We start from the raw sequence: 16930 nt of genomic DNA, 5'->3' as shown, positions 1-16930 counted from the left end.
CGTTGTTAACAGTTTTCCACCTGGTTTCTTATTTATTTCACAGTTTTTGTTTTTACAATCAACATTTTGCTGAAACAGTTTGTCTTACCGTAAAGCTCAGAATACATGTGCACACATTGTAATCCGAAACCGCGGAAATAGAAGAAGGTACTTTCCTTTTGTCCAACTTAAAGGACATCAGGACGTCAGAGAGGGAAACTCTCACGGCGGCATCATTTGTGATCTGTCTCTGAACCGTAACGAAAGAAAACAAGAGCTGAAATAGACTGAACGGTGAAAGTGGACTGCTTAGAGAAATGTCTGTGGATAAAAGTGGATGTAAAGACTTTGGTTGATGAGAGGTAAGTAAACAGCTGGAGGGCGTCAAGCTGCTCCTAACACTACCAAACATGAAGGTGTAGGTTTATATTATATATCTCATATATATTATAACTTACAGAACAATGCACTGAGTGCAACGTTACATGTCAAAGACCACTTCAAACCTGTTTTACTTCAGCTGGAACTTTTCAGTAAGATTATTTTTAGTATTAGAGTAAATCACTGTGATGCCTCTGGTGCTTACAGTAAACACCAGTTATGATCCAGTTGTTATTGAAGCTGCTGTTGTTTGTTGAGCTGTCATCTCCCTGTGTACAGTAACTATTATACACTGGATAATGAAAGTGAAACCAAGCTGTTCATTCATCTGGAGGATCCTCTCTACAAAGTAGCTCTTAACATAGCAGAACATCTCTGAAAGAACAGTTGGTTCACATTTAGTCCACCTTGATAAAAGTAAACTTGGCGACTGGAGATAGTTTGAGGTCACACAAATGTTTTTATTATGATTACACTGCTGCTGTTAAGCAACCACTGAAAGCACACGCACACATGAATTTCCCCATCAACTTTTTCTAACTCATTAGTCAGTGTTTCACTGAAGCATTGGAATTACCATAGGAAGTGGTGTCTTTGGAGCCAGTAAGGACAGGAAGAAATGTTCATTTTGTGGCATGCTGACACTGCTTTGAGATAAATAATATCAATAATAGTAGTAATGTAACAGTTACAATAATACTAATGGTTATTGATGAGACTGTGGTCAGTGTACCAACTGTTCCTGCAGTATAATTAGTTCTAATCAACCCACCAACCAGAGGTAAACCAACAAGTGATCTATGATCAATGGTCTTTGGCAGCATTGACGTAATGTAAATGCTAGTGATGAACATTTTATAAACTAGGTGGTCTTAGTATGGAAACATCCCATAATAAGTCACACTAGTGTCATTGTCTGATACGAGGTGTCTTTTAGATTTAAGATGAGCGTCCATGGGAAGGATGAGGAGGACAGAGTGGAGTCTGTAGCATCAACCTGCCAGTCTCTGAAGAGTGACCAGTCCAAAGAGAGTCCTCTCGCCTTCAGTACAGGACCTGAACTGCTAAACACAGAGTAAGAGATTTCCTCATTCATTTATACTTGGTGCTTTCAGAATGTCTTATTATTGAAATTTTTTTTTCTAATCTAATATGGTGGTAGTGAGAAAGCTTCAAGCTTTTGTAGCATGTATACAACATCAAACTGGCCAAAAACTTTATAATTATGTATAATGACTTTCTGTTCTTTTGGACTTTTGTCAATGAATCAATTATTTTTTTATTAAAGATGATGATTTGTTGGTTTTCTGCTAAATTGTATGTCATACTCTATTAAAATAAGAGTCAAGAAGAAAAAGCAAATATAATATTATTAAAATAGTTTAAAACCACAGATCAGAACGGCTCCTGACTCTAGAACGAGCCACAACAAACAGCAGCATAGTTTAAACTGCTCTGCTGACGCAGCCTGTTGTAAAAGTTCATAAGTCAACATCATTCATAAAGATTGCACATGTAAAGTTTCCTCTTTTTATTTGTTTTATGTTTTCTGAGTTCACCAGGGAAGTGGCCGGGGGTGGGGTTATTGCTGTCGCAAGCAGTAACGTTTTGTCAGAGTCATATCTGGTTTTACAGATATGACTCTGAGAGTCCAGTTTGTCAAAAAAAAAAAAAAACAACTGTATAAAACGATAGTTAACAGTGGTTTATAGTAAGAGTATAGTAAGAGTTGTTTAGGATTATATTGTTGAAATTCAATATCAATTCTTCAAATCCAGTAACTAAGTACTGTCCAAGCTGACAGACAGTTAAAATCACCTGCATTCATATTTCAATGTCTTCACTTTTGACTCTTATTTTAGCCACTAGTCAGATTCTACTGATATTAAAAGATAGATGCAGCTAATATAAAAATAATTACTCATTGCATTTTGCATTGGAGACATTTCTATGACACATGAATTGTTGTGTCTGTGACTTTTTGTTGCGCTGCTGCACAAATAATTGCACTTTGGAGACAATAAAAACTGAAACTTCATGTCCCTATTGTGTTAAAAGATCCCGAAAAAGTCCTGAACTTCAGATAACCAGTCAAACCAGAACGGGACAATGTAAGTATCTTTGTGTGTCACTGTATCCACTTTACTCTTTATTGAAAGAGGTATCTGATGTGTCAACATTTTCATTTAATATGTTAACAATTTTAAACATGTTCATTATATGCTGTAAGTATAAACTGATACTTCAAATCTCTATAACTATGCTTGTATTTAAGTGGCCGACAGTCTGCAGGAGGTGTTGCACAGTCACAAGCTCAATCTGAGGAGGAGATGTGAATTTGCAATAGAGGGAACAGCTGACGCAGCCCCTCGAGCGCACCTGAGGAGGATCTACACCGAGCTTTACATCACCGAAGGACTTTGTGAAGGAGTAAATATCCAACATGAGGTGTGGCAACTTGAGAGCATATCCAAAATGGAGAGCCTTCATGACACTCCCATCACATGCTGTGACATCTTTAAGGCCTTACCTGGCCAACGGAGACTCATCAGAGTCGTCCTAACGAATGGCATCGCTGGCATCGGAAAAACCTTCTCAGTCCAGAAGTTTGCTCTGGACTGGGCAGAGGGTTTGGAAAATCAAGATGTCAGCCTTGTGATTGTGCTTTCGTTTCGGGAGCTGAACCTGATCAAAGAGAAGCAGTACACTCTGCTCAGGCTGCTTCATGATTTTGATCCAACGCTCCGCCCGGTCACAGCAGAGAAGCTTGCTCTCTGTAAGGTTTTGTTAATCTTCGATGGCCTGGACGAAAGCAGACTCTTGTTGGATTTCCAGAACAGTGAAGTTGTGTCCGATGTTACACAGACATCGTCGGTCGACATGCTTTTAATAAACCTCATCCAGGGGAATCTGCTTCCCTCAGCTCTCCTTTGGATAACTTCCAGACCTGCAGCTGCAGGTCAGATCCCTTTGTCGTATGTCGATAGAGTAACAGAGGTACGGGGATTCACTGACACTCAGAAGGAGGAGTACTTCAGGAAGAGATTCGATGATGAGTCAGTATCTAGCAGAATTATCTCGCACATCAAGGCAACCAGGAGCCTCTACATCATGTGCCACATCCCAGTTTTCTGTTGGATCACTTCTACAGTTCTGGAGCACATGTTGACTACAGGTCAAAAAGAGTTTCCAAGGACTCTGACTGAGATGTACTCTCACTTCCTACTGGTTCAGACCAAGAGGAAGGCACAAAAGTATGATAAGGGACATGAGCTCCAACAGGAGCAGATGCAGACTGACAGGGAAGTCCTTCTGAAGCTGGGACGGCTTGCATTTGAACATCTTGAAAAAGGGAACATCATGTTCTACCAAGAAGATTTGGAGCGTTGTGGTCTTGATGTTAACAAGGCATTAGTTTTTTCAGGACTGTGCACAGAGGTCTTCAAAAGAGAGCGTGTTCTCTTTCAGAAAACAATTTACTGCTTTGTTCATTTAAGTATCCAGGAGTTTCTCGCTGCTGTTTATATGGTCCAATGTTACTTGAACAAGAACACAGAAGTACTGGCAACATTCTTGGGAGAAGAGTGGAGTACAAACGGCGGTGACCCAGGTCTGGATAACATCCTTGGCAGAGTCGTAGACAAATCTCTAAACAGTAAAAATGGCCACCTGGACCTTTTCGTTCGCTTCCTTCATGGCCTGTTATTGGAGTCCAACCATCGTATTTTAGGGGGTCTGTTGGGCTGGACAGTGAGCAGTCCAAAAAGCATCCAGAGAGCAATAAACAACCTGAAGAAGATGGATGCTTACGATATATCTCCTGACAGAAGCATCAACGTCTTCCACTGTTTGATGGAGATGAATGACCGCTCAGTGCATCAGGAGATCCAAGAGTATCTGCAGTCAGAGAACAGATTACAAAAGAAGCTCTCTAAGACTCATTGCTCAGCTCTTGCCTACATGCTGCAGATGTCAGAAAAGGTTCTAGATGTGTTGGACCTGAAGAAGTACAACGCGTCCGGAGATGGAAGACGGAGACTGCTGCCAGCTGTGAGAAACTGCAGAACTGCCCGGTTAGTTCAAATGTTAACACAAAACAAAGCCAATATAATTTTTTTTATAATAGTGTGAACATTTTGCCTGCTATGTAGTTCCATGAGAATTTCCTCATACTTGTGTCTATTGTGTTTATTCTATTAATAATGTACAGTAGCAAAAAAAAGTATGTGAACCTTTTTGAATTTCATGGTTTTCTGTACAAATTTGTCATAAAATCTTATCTGATCTACATCTAAGTCAAGAGTATTCACAGATATCATGTGCCTAAAGTAATAACACATAAAAATTCAGATCTTTCATGTCTTTAGTGAGAAGAACCATAAAAACCTCATATTATATGATATATGTATTTGCAGACTGTCCTACTGTGGACTCTCTGAGTCACATTGTGAAGTCCTGTCCTCAGCTCTGATGTCCAACCCTTCTCATCTGCAAGAGCTGGATTTGAGTGAAAATGACTATCTCATGGATTCAGGAGTGAAGCTACTTTCTCTGGGACTGGAGAGTCCACACTGCAGACTGGAGATACTAAGGTTAGACCATTTGAAATAGCTGGCTATTCTCTTTCTCTCTGCCGCTCTGTGCAAAAATAAAAATTCCTGGTCTGTTGCGAGTTAAAAATGTTTGTTTGGGTCCTCGTGTTCTGGCTGACTGCCTGACCATGTTGGAAATCAGTGGTTTTAGCAGAACACCATCCTCCACCCGAACAGCACCTCTAAGTAAGCTCTGAGCCACATGTGAGCATTTTTGTGAAATGACTAATGTTAAACCACATACAGCTGTAGTAGAATCCTTTAGTATTGCATTTAAGTACATTACCATTGAACCCCTCTAATTTTAATGTTATTTTTTAAAGGTATTTGATATTTCTGTTGTTTGTCGGGAGCTCAGCTTGTCTCGTCTGATCACAGTGTAGAATAACTACTGTAGCAGAAATAGTTGAAAAAACGAATTCTGGCTGTGATTGACAGCTGTCAGAACACGCAGCGTGTTACAGCTTGTAGCATAAAGGGATGTGTACCTGCTGTGTAGCTGACTTTCCTTCATACGCCATCTTAAATACAGTAAGCCAAAATGCAGTAATATTTATACCCATGGAAATTAGGCCTCAAGGATTTTAGCTTGTAAATATACTTATTGAAAACACATGTACATAAGGCTCATATGCTGCATGTGAGAGGACTGCGTGCCTTTTGTCTTATTTTTTAGATTGAAGAACTGCAGTTTGTCGGAAAGTTGTTGCGACGCTCTGGCGTCAGCCCTCAAATCTCCCTCCTCCCATCTAAGAGAGCTGGACCTAAGTAACAACAACTATTTGAAGGATTCTGGGGTGAAACTGCTGTCTACGGGTCTTGAGAGTCCACACTGTAGATTGGAGACTTTGAGGTCAGAGAGCACTTTAGTAGCTTTATGCAGTATTATGTCATTATGTAAGTTTATCTTATATCTGTCTTACTTTAAACACATACAGCTCTAATTAGATCACAAAGGTTTAACAATCCTGCAAACCTACATTTCTTAACTAGCTGTTCTTTATATTTTATCCAGATTAAGTTGCTGCAGGCTGTCGGAGAGCTGCTGCACACATCTGGCCTCAGCTATAAAGTCCAATCCCTCCCATATGAGAGAGCTGGATCTGAGTAAAAATAAAGTAAAGGATTTGGGAGTAAACGTACTGTGTGCTGCACTGGGGAGCCATCAGTGTAAACTGAAGACTTTGAGGTGAGTTAACTCCTATAGATCATAGATAGATAAACCTTTTGTTTGGAAATAATAGTAACAATTTGAAATATTAGTTTTTGCATACACATGGTGACTTGAAGATTTATTAGCAAAAGGAAGCACAGACCTTCACACTGAAGCCATTTAAACGAGGAGGGAATTACATCTAGTTATGTATAATAACTGCACAGCTCTGCTGGAGCACATCTGCAAGGCCTGTTAGAGAACTGTGTCTGCTCATTGAACTAGGTTTGCAAACAAATATTGGTTTATACTACCATACTGTCAAACGTAATATAAATCCTACAATTCCAGGCTCAATAGATGTGGGCTGACGGAGAACTGCTGTACCTCTCTGGCCTCATTTATCAAGTCTGACTCCTCCAGCTTGAGAGAGTTGGAACTGAGTAATAACGACCTGCAGGATTCAGGAGTGAAGCTGCTGTGTGAAGGACTGGAGAGTCCACATTGCAGACTGGAGGCTCTAAGGTCAGTCTGAGTTTTTTTTTTTGTGTTGCAGTAATGTGAATATTAAATATCTATTACACTGACAATGACTGTGACACATCACTGATAATAATAATGTGATTCAATTTCTAAAGCAATACACCAAATAATTAAATATAACTTGGTGCAGCATATCAGCCCAGTGATAATTTCTAATTGCTGTATATATTTGTTTCTTATATTTAGACTGAGGGCCTGCTGGTTGTCAGAGAGTTGCTGTGCTTCTCTGGCTTCACCTTTAATGTCCAGCTCTTCCAGTCTGAGAGAGCTTGACCTAAGTGAAAATAATCTATGGGATTCAGGAGTGAAGCTACTGTCTGCTGGATTGGAGAGTACAATCTGTAAACTAGACACTCTGAGGTAATGAGGATCTTTTCTGACTGCCTCTGGGTTAGGTAACCCTAACCCTCCGTGACAACGAAGATAATTATTCATTTGTTGAGAGCATTTATAATCATAGTTATAGAGCTGGAAACAAAATGGCTAAACAGCCATTAAGCCTTACTGACACCATAGTCACACAAAGAAAATAACCACCTCTAATCTCTGCAGGTTGATCTGCTGTCAGGTGACAGAAGAAGGATGTGCATTTCTGGCAACAGCACTGAAACAAAACCCGTCTTATCTGAGAGAGCTGGACCTGAGTAAAAACAACCTACAGGAATCAGGGGTGAAGCTGCTCTCTGATATGCTGAATAGTTCAGACTATAGACTGGAGACTCTCAGGTCAGAGGCAGGTTTGACGGAGTCTCTACAAATTTAAGTAATATTTGGCGAACAGAGTTTGCAGTAAATCAAGGCATCAGCATGTCGGAGCCCCAGCGTATCTACCTACCTACCTCCTGAATGTATCAGAATGGGTAACTTTAAGAACACATCTAAAGACCTTTATCTTATCCATTCCCTGACCAATATATTGCAAATTCTTATAGTTGAGAAAAATATTGTTTACATAGACAAAAATAAAAATGACTATTACTTTTACAACAAGTGTTTGCAGTACTGTAATGTACAGTCCTATTTTTGCGCATTTGAATAAAATAAGCTTAATCTTATCATGCTGTCATTATGTATGTGGGTGCACCACACTACATGGTGTTGAAGAAGCTTGCTTACATGATGACACAGTTGAGAAGCAGAGAGGTTTATTTTTAGGTTTCATAACCCCCCTTTCAGTAGGACTAACCTTTATAGAATCCCCTCAAGTCCTTTACATTCAGATTTTTTTTTCCATACAATCCAACATAAGCATGAAAGATGAGGGTTCATCGGTTACAGTAAACATTTTAAATTATGTCCATGATGACATTTTAGGCAATTCTTTGGGAAAAATTATAAGGTGAGGTGTACTATTCTAAGAACAATAAATAAATCAATACAAAAACACTCAATAAACATCTCTGTAAAATAAATACCTTCAACATAAGACCTAACCAAATTTCCAAATAGTTCCTAATCAAAAGCCAAATGCTCATTTTTGATGTCAGAACCTGGCATGAACACTGGGTGTGTGTTCATATTGACATTTAAATGCACACTTTTTGCATTTCTTTGCATGACGGTTAAAAAAAAGAAAAAGAAACGTGTATCTCAGAGCTGTAAAACACACTGCCCTGAAATGTCTGTGCTCGTTCAATGTCAGATTAAAACATTTAAACTGACCATAATTTGTTGCACATAATACAAGTACATGATAGTAAGCTGTTGATTAGTGCATGGTATCAATAATTAATTCACCTAAAAATGTTCTGTGATGCTCTAAATGAAAAAACTAAAACCTAATTAAAATGATCAAACTAAAACAGAAATGTTATGGAAAGCTCTGTTTTTGTAAAACCCTGAGTCATGTCCTGAATATTTAATTCTTTGAAATAATCTCTTTTTGGTGTAAAAACCTTCTCAAATTCTCAGTTTTACTCTGCTCAACACAGTCACCTCATAACAAAATATAGTTTTTTTCCACCACAAAACCATCCTATCCACCAAATGTGTAACAGAGGGGTATTACTGCTCTTCCTCTTCCTTAAAAAGCTGCACTTTGGCTTTTTCTCCATTTACTGAAACATGGTTTAATTCTCTGATGCCATCGACTTCGCCCGTCTCGCCTTCGTTGTTGTTGGCCCAGCTGGCTTTCAGTGGGGTCAGCTCAGGTGCTATTATGTCTCCATCCTGTGTGTGAATGAAAACGCCATACATCATCACAAAAGAAAAGTCTAAGATAAAAAGTCATCAGTTATGCTCCCTTCAAAGAGCATGCAGTGCAGAGACTTGTTTTGTTTGTTTGTAGATTTTGTGCAACAGCTGAATGTATTGAAACACCTATAAAGTAAATTTCTATTGTTCCAGGAAAATTATCATTGTTTATGATGTACAATTAATGATGTTTTGTGCTTTTTCACTTTGAGGAACCAGAAACACAAGATGGGAGTATCATCATGAAGTATCATCACAATTTAGAAGAAACAAACAATACCTGAGGCTTTGAGAAATTGTTGTTCATGCACCACTGGATAAAGTGCTTCTTGGCAGCTGCCAGACTCCTATCATCAGTTTTCTTGAAGAAGACCCTGATCAGCTGCTCAGCAAAACGCTCTGGAAGAAGTTTTGACACCTAACAGCAAATACAGTAGCGCTAAGTTACTTGTAAACCAAAAATTTACAACAAAGGTGACAGATTTTATACATTTAAAAGTACACGCCACCATTAGAATGTGTAATTCAATGAAAATGAAAATGAGCTTCGGTTCTGACCTGGCTCTTGCGTATCTGGATGGCTGTAGTCGGGTCACTCTTGCAATAGAAACGCACATTGTTGATGGGGTTCTTTTCTTTCATCCCATAGTCCATAACAATGACCTAAAAAGAGAAGGGGAAATGTTTAAATCTACAAGTGCAGTAGGCCACACAGTCTTATGCTTACAAGTCAAATGATCATTTTATTTATGACCCTTAAGCAAATTAAGTATGATATTAAATTAAATTGTAAAATGGAAAACTCACATTGACTACAAAGTCCTCTGGCTGCAGAATGACGTCCTGGGCACCGCTCTGAGGGACTGACTGAGCCAAATCTGCATTCCAACTTTGAATCATCTCCTAGAGGAGAGAGAGAGAAACAAATGGTGCCATCTTAGCAGAGCCATCATATGAGATTTGACCCCTTGCTTAATAATGACAGTGGTAGATCTGATACAAACAAAGTTCTGATCATGTTTGATTCTGGCAACTGCAAAGAGACATTTTTGACCATGTTCCGACTCTGATAATAAATAACTGACCAATACAGTAATGAGATCCTCATAGATATGATGAACTATTTTGATCATGAAAATTACTGTTGGGTGCAGTCAAACAGGACCAATACTGGTATAACACACCCGGGTAACTTCCATGGATTTGTTCGGCTGTGTTTGTCCAACACACTTGTAGAGGCGTCGACGGAGGATGTTCTGTAGAATCTGCCTGGCTTCAGCCAGCTCCGGGGAGGACGAGTTAAGTATTTGCTCAAACACATGATCTACAGGACAAACAGAAATGAAAACTCAACAAAAGCACTAAATTATTGACATTATTTATTTATTTCAGAAAATCATGACCATCTCTCGATACCAACCAGAGCTGGAGACGAATTTAAGTAACAACGTTTGGGAGAATAATCAATATGAGTGTGTTTTAGAGGTGGCACAGAAATGTTTGGTGTACCCAGTCAACGCCTCCCTCTGTCTTAATCTTTCTCAATTCTAAACTAATAGCATGAATACACACACAAAGACAGACATATCTACACACCTGTCAGTTTGGTGTAGGCCTCCATGTCATCTATGGCTGTGGACAGAGTGAATATTTTTCCTCCTGCGCCTTGAATCTTGATGTATGGATCTGCTTTAAAAAAGGCCTCAGTAATCCTGGATAATCACACCAGACACATTTTCACTTATAAGAGCATTGTGCTGCATGTCATACAAGAGAATTAATCGTAAAGTAAAGATATCAAGCTACATCAAAACGACTCACATAGTCTCTATGATGTTCCCCACTTTGTGCTGGTAGGCTCGTCTGTGGAGACAGTTCCTTGTGTGGAACATATCATACAGATTACCGACCTCCTGTTGAAGGAATTACCTGCATTTTAGTGAAACCTAATCATCTAAATTATTTAGCAAGTAATAGCTGATCAAAGAGCAGACACAACAAATTCAGCACCTTGTCTCTCGTGCAGATGTTTTTCTGCCCTTCCACCTTACACACCCTGGCAAACTTTAGGAAGCGGTGATAATCAAAGTTGTTCTGGATGCCCAGGTGGTGACAGTCCCTGAGAGAAGACGCAATGAAGAAATATGTCAGAATAACAAAAAAAAAATACGAATGTACAGCATGTGATTGGAAAAATTTAAGTTCAACCTGGCAAAGTAGTCCCACTTGTCCACATCAATCCCATTTCTTTTGTTTGCTACGATTTCATAGAGGAAGGATTTGTCTTCTGGACGACCTTTATATGGCCACTGTGGAGACGACAGCACAATACAGACATCAGAATCAATTCTATTGGCCAAGTATGTACTATATGTTTAAGTGTACAAAGGATTTAAAAATCTGTTTTCAAGTATTTGTATATTATCAAGAACAGGAAGATAAAGACACGCAGCTAAATCACACACAACAACAGAGGAACCAAATTGAAACATGCAAGAAGGTATGACAATGGATGCATGTACATTTAGATAATGAAAAGTTTTAGTAGCTCTGAGGAAATGGAGCATGGAAAAAATGCCCGAAGTGGCTGTTATATTCATTATAATTCTATAAATAATTCACATTTTGAATGCGATCAGACAAAGGGGTATCCAGAGACCACTAAATATCAACCTCTGCAGCTATACAATCATGAAGATTGGACAAAGCAGCCCCATGGTGTATAAATGATGAATAAACATCGTTTGAATCAGCTTTTACACAAGAAAACAACATGATCGCCCTTCTTGATTATTACTGCTGCATGAATCAATGTTTGAGTTTTATTTAATGTAGAGAATTAAATGAATATACAGTTGCAAGAAAAAGTATATGAACCCTTTGGGATTGCGTTGAGTTTTGCATGAATTGGTCATAAAATGTGCTCTGATCTTCATCTAAGTCACAACAACAGAATATTTTGCCAGTAGTGCTGTGGAACCTCCAGGTGCTCTTTTGCAAACTTCAAACGTGCTGCAATATCTTTTTTGGACAACAATGGCTTCCTCCTTGGTGTCCTCGCACGTACTCTACTCTTGTTTAATGTTTTCCTTATTGTAGATGTGTGAACAAAAATGTTAGCATGTACCAGAGATTTCTGTAAGTCTTTAGCTGACACTCTAGGATGCTTCTTTACCTCATTCAGCATTCTGCACTGTGCTCTTGCAGTCATCTTTACAGGACGACCACACCTAGAGAGAGTAGCAACAGTGCTGAACTTTCTCCATTTGTAGACAGTCTGTCTTACTGTGGACATATGAACATCATGGCTTTTGGAGATACTTTTGTAACCCTTTCCAGCTTCATGCAAGTAAACAATTCTTAATTGTAGGTCTTCTGAGAGCTCTTTTCTGCGAGGCATGGTTCACATCAGGCAGTGCTTCTTCAAACCAGTAAACCCACAACTGGTGTGTATTTTTAAAGGGCAGGCCAGCTTTCAGTAACACATCTAATATAATCACACTGATTGGACTCAAGGTTGGCTCACTCCTGGCTCCAATTAGTCATTAGGCTAGGGGGTTCACATACTTTTTTCACCCTGCACTGTGAATGTTTACATGTTATGGTCAATAAAAACATGAAAACATATAATGTTTGTGTAGTATTATTTTAAGCAGACTGTGTTTTTGTATTGTTGTGAGTTAGATGAAGATCGGACCACATTTTATATGAATTCATGCAAAACTCCACATAATCCCAAAGGGTTCACATACTTTTTCTTGCCACTAGTACTTTCTCCTTGATTTGCTTTTCTGGTCTCATTTACACCAACTAGCTTGTGGTTTCAGCTGTTTTTTTTTCTAACAAGTGAAGAAGCCGACAACAAGCCTATCTCTGGTTGTACAACAGGAAATACTGAATTCAGCTCATTTCCTTGTTTTTGTTTATACAACAGTGAGCTCTGAACAAGTATTTTGAGAATTAACACAATATTGTTATGTATATGCTTATTGTTTGTGTTGCTTAGTAACTTCTTCTCCATCTCATGAAGATCCTTCACCTGTGGGATTAGACTGTTGAGATTATAATACAGGTTAAATCATCCATTAAAAATGCAGCCTTAGTTCAGCTCCTCAAATTGTTACAGGCACCCAGGAAAGTTCCTGCAACAATCACTAGTGAGTGATTTAACAAAGGCAGAACAGGCAGATACCTTCTGGCCTTGAGCTACATTGGTGTCCAGTGGTCCAGCAATCTGCTCCTTAATAAAGTCGAGGTCTTCTGGCAGCACCAGTCCGTGCTGCTTCATCACTGGTTCCAGGTTATTATCAGTAACCAGGTAGTCAAACATGAGAACAGAGGCATTCTCGTGCTGCAACATAGACAGGCCCATAACAATAATATGGAAATGTGCACAGCCCCAGTTTTAAAAATGAAAGCAGGGTGACTCATTACTCAAAGAGAGAGAGAGAGCTTACATAATGCCTGGGAACTTAGTGGTTTTTATCAGCGATGCTTATCACACCGAACACTGCCATCATAGCCCACAGCTGATTTACGTACAAATCAAGCCATTTACAGCTTTGTGCAGACTTAGTTCATGGTAGTCAATAACAAAATGTTTCCGTAAAACAGGATACTGTTTATTTTGGTTACTTCCTGGAAACTGAATTTTTATCAGCAGGCTACCATGTTACCATCTATTGAACACGGATGACTCAGATGCAGAGTAGTAGTAATATAAAATGCACTGGCCTAAAGTATAAAAAAAAAAAGTCCCAAGGCCTTTCTATTTTTCCAGACAGTACACTGGGTACGTCTAACTGACTTATTTGTATGTCGATTCCAAGACACTACATACGGTACATCTGTCTTTCTTTTAAAATATCTTGCTAAAGCGGCCAGTGTCTTATTTCAAGAAGACCAACTTTTTGTTTGTGGCCAAACAACTGAATCGTTTGTTATTCACTGCAGTAATGCAACTCAGTTGATATGTGTCCCCACATTAGAACATTGTACTTGCAAATCAATAGGTCTTTATTTGCACATTGCTGGCAGCAAAATCATCATCAGCAGTTTAAACCTCAGCAAAAGAGAACATGTCAACACAGATTTTGTTAGTTAGCCGAAGTTAATCTAGCTGAAAGAATAGAGGAGAGTGCATGTATCGGATGCTGGATACGTGGATTTAGATGCGCTGCCTTTACATGTTATAATTCAGAGAAAGTTGATCCATTAAAGTATTTAATGTTGACTTACTGCTGAACAAAGCAGCACTTTAGCACGCACACTCTCTCAGTGACCTTTCTCTCACTTGCCGTCTTAACATCGTCAATATGCTAAACTGATACTGAGCTATGTGAGACTTGATTTGTCTTCTTTGGACCTTTTTTGTTTTACACTTACTTCACAAGTATAAATCTCAAGTTTCTTACCTTCCATTTAACATCTGGCCGTGCTTTGGGGATAAACATCCCATCAAACATGTGGGAAAATGGGCCATGTCCTAGATAGAAGACAAAACATAACAAAATACAGATTTTGTTATTTGCGGATTTGTATATATGTTCTACATGGAAAAGAGTGAGATCTTTTCACTTTCATTCTCACTGACGCCCAATAAAGTTTACTAACCAAGGTCATGGCAGAGCCCAGCGATCTGCACACAGAGGATGTCTCTGGAAGATATGAGGAGTTCTGGCTGCCTCTCATTCAGAGCTTGTAAAAGTTGTCCTGCCAAGTGACCCACGCTGTTCCCGCACACAATAAGAATAATGTGTTCCATGAAAGTTGTACGAAGACACAATGAATAAATGTATAAACACAAAATCTTGAACTGCCATTTTAACTAAGCCTGGCCATTATTCATCAACATTTTTTGATGTTTTTCTTTAACATTTTTGTATCATATATTCTGACATGAGACAATTACAATCATAATCAAAGTGAGCATTAATTAAAGACCCTATAACCATTTTCAGATTGATTTCTGAGATCCAAAAGAAACTTATATAACATACTTATATAACGTATCTAACGTTTATACCTGTTGCTCCTGTAAGACTAGATACCTTTGCTCTTTGCCTATCCGGTCCTGTTTCTGCAACTACATATGACTCCACAGATCCAGTCTGAGCAATGCTATTATAACAACAACCCGAAATCTTGCCAGTATGTAGGAAGGCCAGTATATTACATTTAAACATAAAATGGACTCAGCAGCTGAGAAACAACATGTGTTGTTCCAGTTTTCGCTTAATTTCCTCATAAAATGTGTCAATTAGAGTGAAAGAAATCAAACTAAATTAGGTAAAGAAAAACTGTTTTAAGCTTCACTGATTTGCACTTTTGCTGTCATGCTAACATCGACGATAATATTAAACACCCTACTGCAGTGTTTTTACATACCTTCTATAGTTTACCTGGAGGCATTTTTATAGCAAAGGGAGGGGTATTTGTGTTCTTTTCATGCAAACTTCCCTCCTGCATTAGTGTCACGTGGAAGAACATGAGGCCTTGTACAAATGACAAACTGTGCTTTTGTGTGGCCAGGCCCTGTGTCCTTACCTGCAAACAGCTGTTACACAATAAACCCTACATAATACACAGCATCCAAGTGAGGACATACCCAATGGAGTGCTCAAAACGGTTGTGGGACGCTCCGGGAAAAACAAAGTAGATCCCTCCTAGCTGCTTAATGTATCGCAGTCGCTGGAACTGAGGTGTGTCAATTATTTTGATGAGAAGTGGGTGTAACTCCACATGTCCGTGGATCGGATCATTAAACACCTGGCAGAAGACAAGGACAACAAACAGAGAATTACGTCACAGTTTGTGTTTATCTGCAGGTGGCAGGGTGCTTCAAAACTATAATAACCAAGACACATATAGAGAGACATATACATGGAATAATCAGTAATAAAATAATAATAATAATGTAATTATTATTATTATTACACCCCCCCCCACCACCACCATCACCAAAAAAGAATGAATACAAATTTATTAAACAAGGGTAATTCATTTGCTGACTGTGGTCTTTTCACACTCCCTTCAAGTTATGCGTTTCTTATCTATTTGGCCTTGGAGGCCGAGCACTGTTGTGCAGTTGTTACCTTGCTTGGCTCAGACTTTATCTGCCACAGCTTCCTGAGGCTGTGAAGGATCTCCAGACGGTCACCAAGTTTCCTAAACAGAACAAAAAAGAGAAGAACAGGGATGTGTGAGACAGTAAACCAAATAAGACGGTCATGTAGTCAAGTGCTCAGGTGACACTGGCACTAGTCACATGTCCCAATGACCCCAAGGCAAATCAGAATAATGAGATGAAAATTAACTGATAAAGCATTCATGATCACTTTAAAATAAAAATAACTCATGCTACAAGCTTTCTATTATTTTTAAATGTATGTATTAGTAAGTTCAACATCGGCATGTGGACTGTAGGTAAGAAATAAAAGTACCAGTAGCCAGTTACAATGAACAGTTCAATAAAATTTATCACTGTCCGCTGACTTACACTTCTCCTGTGGTGGAGTAACCACTGATCTGCAGGATGTGGATGTCAGTAGACAAATCAACATAATATTAAGTATCCAAACCAAAAACAATAAAGGTCACACCATGGAGCCCATAATAACTGTACTGTGGCTACTAGAAGAGCCATAAACTCATTTCTAACATCCATCCATCAAGTGACACAGGCTCCAGGGCTGTGGAGTAAACCTGTGACTGCTGGAGCTCGTTATATTTATTGAGTATTCAGTGTTGACCTCACTGCTCGGTTTAACATGAGGACACTTACTTGATGCCCAACTTCTCCAGCTGATCATCGCTGAGATACCGCAGCCCGACGCCGGACAGGTTTTGATCTGGGGACACATGGTTAGCTTAAAGTCACCGTTACATCATCAGCTCCCGGCTCACTTCAGACACCACAAGCAAAACTGCTTATTTCATCCAGCACACCACAAAACTAACCTTTGAATAGAGCTACCCATTTGCTAAGACCTTCTTTTAGCAGAAACTGGCACGTTTCCTCCACTCCCCATCGCATGTAGTCTGAGTCCGGCAGCCGGACCGCCGACACCCTCTTCTCCGGCGTTTGGAA

The 16930-nt window shown here is 39.2% G+C and overlaps 2 protein-coding genes across 3 annotated transcripts in view; one reads left to right on the top strand and one right to left on the bottom strand.

Annotated features, from left to right (window-relative positions):
• Window positions 1–129: 129 nt before the first annotated feature.
• Window positions 130–7706, top strand: LOC113167234 (NACHT, LRR and PYD domains-containing protein 12-like). Of its 2 annotated transcripts, none has more exons than XM_026367664.1 (10): window positions 130–341; window positions 1287–1435; window positions 2419–2471; window positions 2636–4433; window positions 4776–4952; window positions 5629–5805; window positions 5968–6141; window positions 6457–6630; window positions 6835–7008; window positions 7201–7706. In XM_026367664.1, the coding sequence occupies exons 2-10, from the start codon at window positions 1305–1307 to the stop codon at window positions 7409–7411; spliced, it is 3069 nt and encodes a 1022-aa protein (XP_026223449.1). In that variant the 5' UTR covers window positions 130–341; window positions 1287–1304; the 3' UTR covers window positions 7412–7706. The 2 variants fall into 2 exon arrangements, with proteins under 2 accessions (XP_026223449.1, XP_026223448.1); XM_026367663.1 differs by having other exon boundaries at window positions 1298–1435; window positions 7201–7698.
• Window positions 7707–7776: 70 nt separating this feature from the next.
• samhd1 (SAM domain and HD domain 1) overlaps window positions 7777–16930 on the bottom strand; it is a 9354-nt gene continuing 200 nt past the window's right edge. Inside the window, exons 1-16 of the mRNA XM_026367665.1 lie at window positions 16801–16930; window positions 16625–16691; window positions 15936–16008; window positions 15449–15609; window positions 14455–14570; window positions 14256–14326; window positions 13034–13192; window positions 11050–11150; window positions 10852–10960; window positions 10663–10754; window positions 10438–10553; window positions 10026–10165; window positions 9649–9744; window positions 9400–9504; window positions 9122–9259; window positions 7777–8817 (exon numbers count right to left, since the gene is read on the bottom strand). The exon at window positions 16801–16930 is cut by the window's right edge and continues 200 nt beyond it. Coding sequence (XP_026223450.1) covers window positions 8653–8817; window positions 9122–9259; window positions 9400–9504; window positions 9649–9744; window positions 10026–10165; window positions 10438–10553; window positions 10663–10754; window positions 10852–10960; window positions 11050–11150; window positions 13034–13192; window positions 14256–14326; window positions 14455–14570; window positions 15449–15609; window positions 15936–16008; window positions 16625–16691; window positions 16801–16930 — 1839 coding nt within the window. The 3' untranslated portion in view covers window positions 7777–8652. The remainder of the gene's footprint in view (window positions 8818–9121; window positions 9260–9399; window positions 9505–9648; window positions 9745–10025; window positions 10166–10437; window positions 10554–10662; window positions 10755–10851; window positions 10961–11049; window positions 11151–13033; window positions 13193–14255; window positions 14327–14454; window positions 14571–15448; window positions 15610–15935; window positions 16009–16624; window positions 16692–16800) is intronic.

This window comes from Anabas testudineus, chromosome 7 (genome assembly GCF_900324465.2).
Source record: "Anabas testudineus chromosome 7, fAnaTes1.2, whole genome shotgun sequence".
Classification (NCBI taxonomy): Eukaryota; Metazoa; Chordata; class Actinopteri; order Anabantiformes; family Anabantidae; genus Anabas; species Anabas testudineus.
This window is presented reverse-complemented; position numbering and strand designations above follow the sequence as displayed.

Coding starts and splice junctions, on each gene's coding strand:
- LOC113167234 (XM_026367664.1), top strand. CDS start 1,305: ATGAGCGTCCATGGGAAGGATGAGGAGGACAGAGTGGAGTCTGTAGCA. Junction 5,806..5,967: donor TGTAGATTGGAGACTTTGAG/GTCAGAGAGCAC, acceptor TATTTTATCCAG/ATTAAGTTGCTGCAGGCTGT. Junction 7,009..7,200: donor TGTAAACTAGACACTCTGAG/GTAATGAGGATC, acceptor TAATCTCTGCAG/GTTGATCTGCTGTCAGGTGA.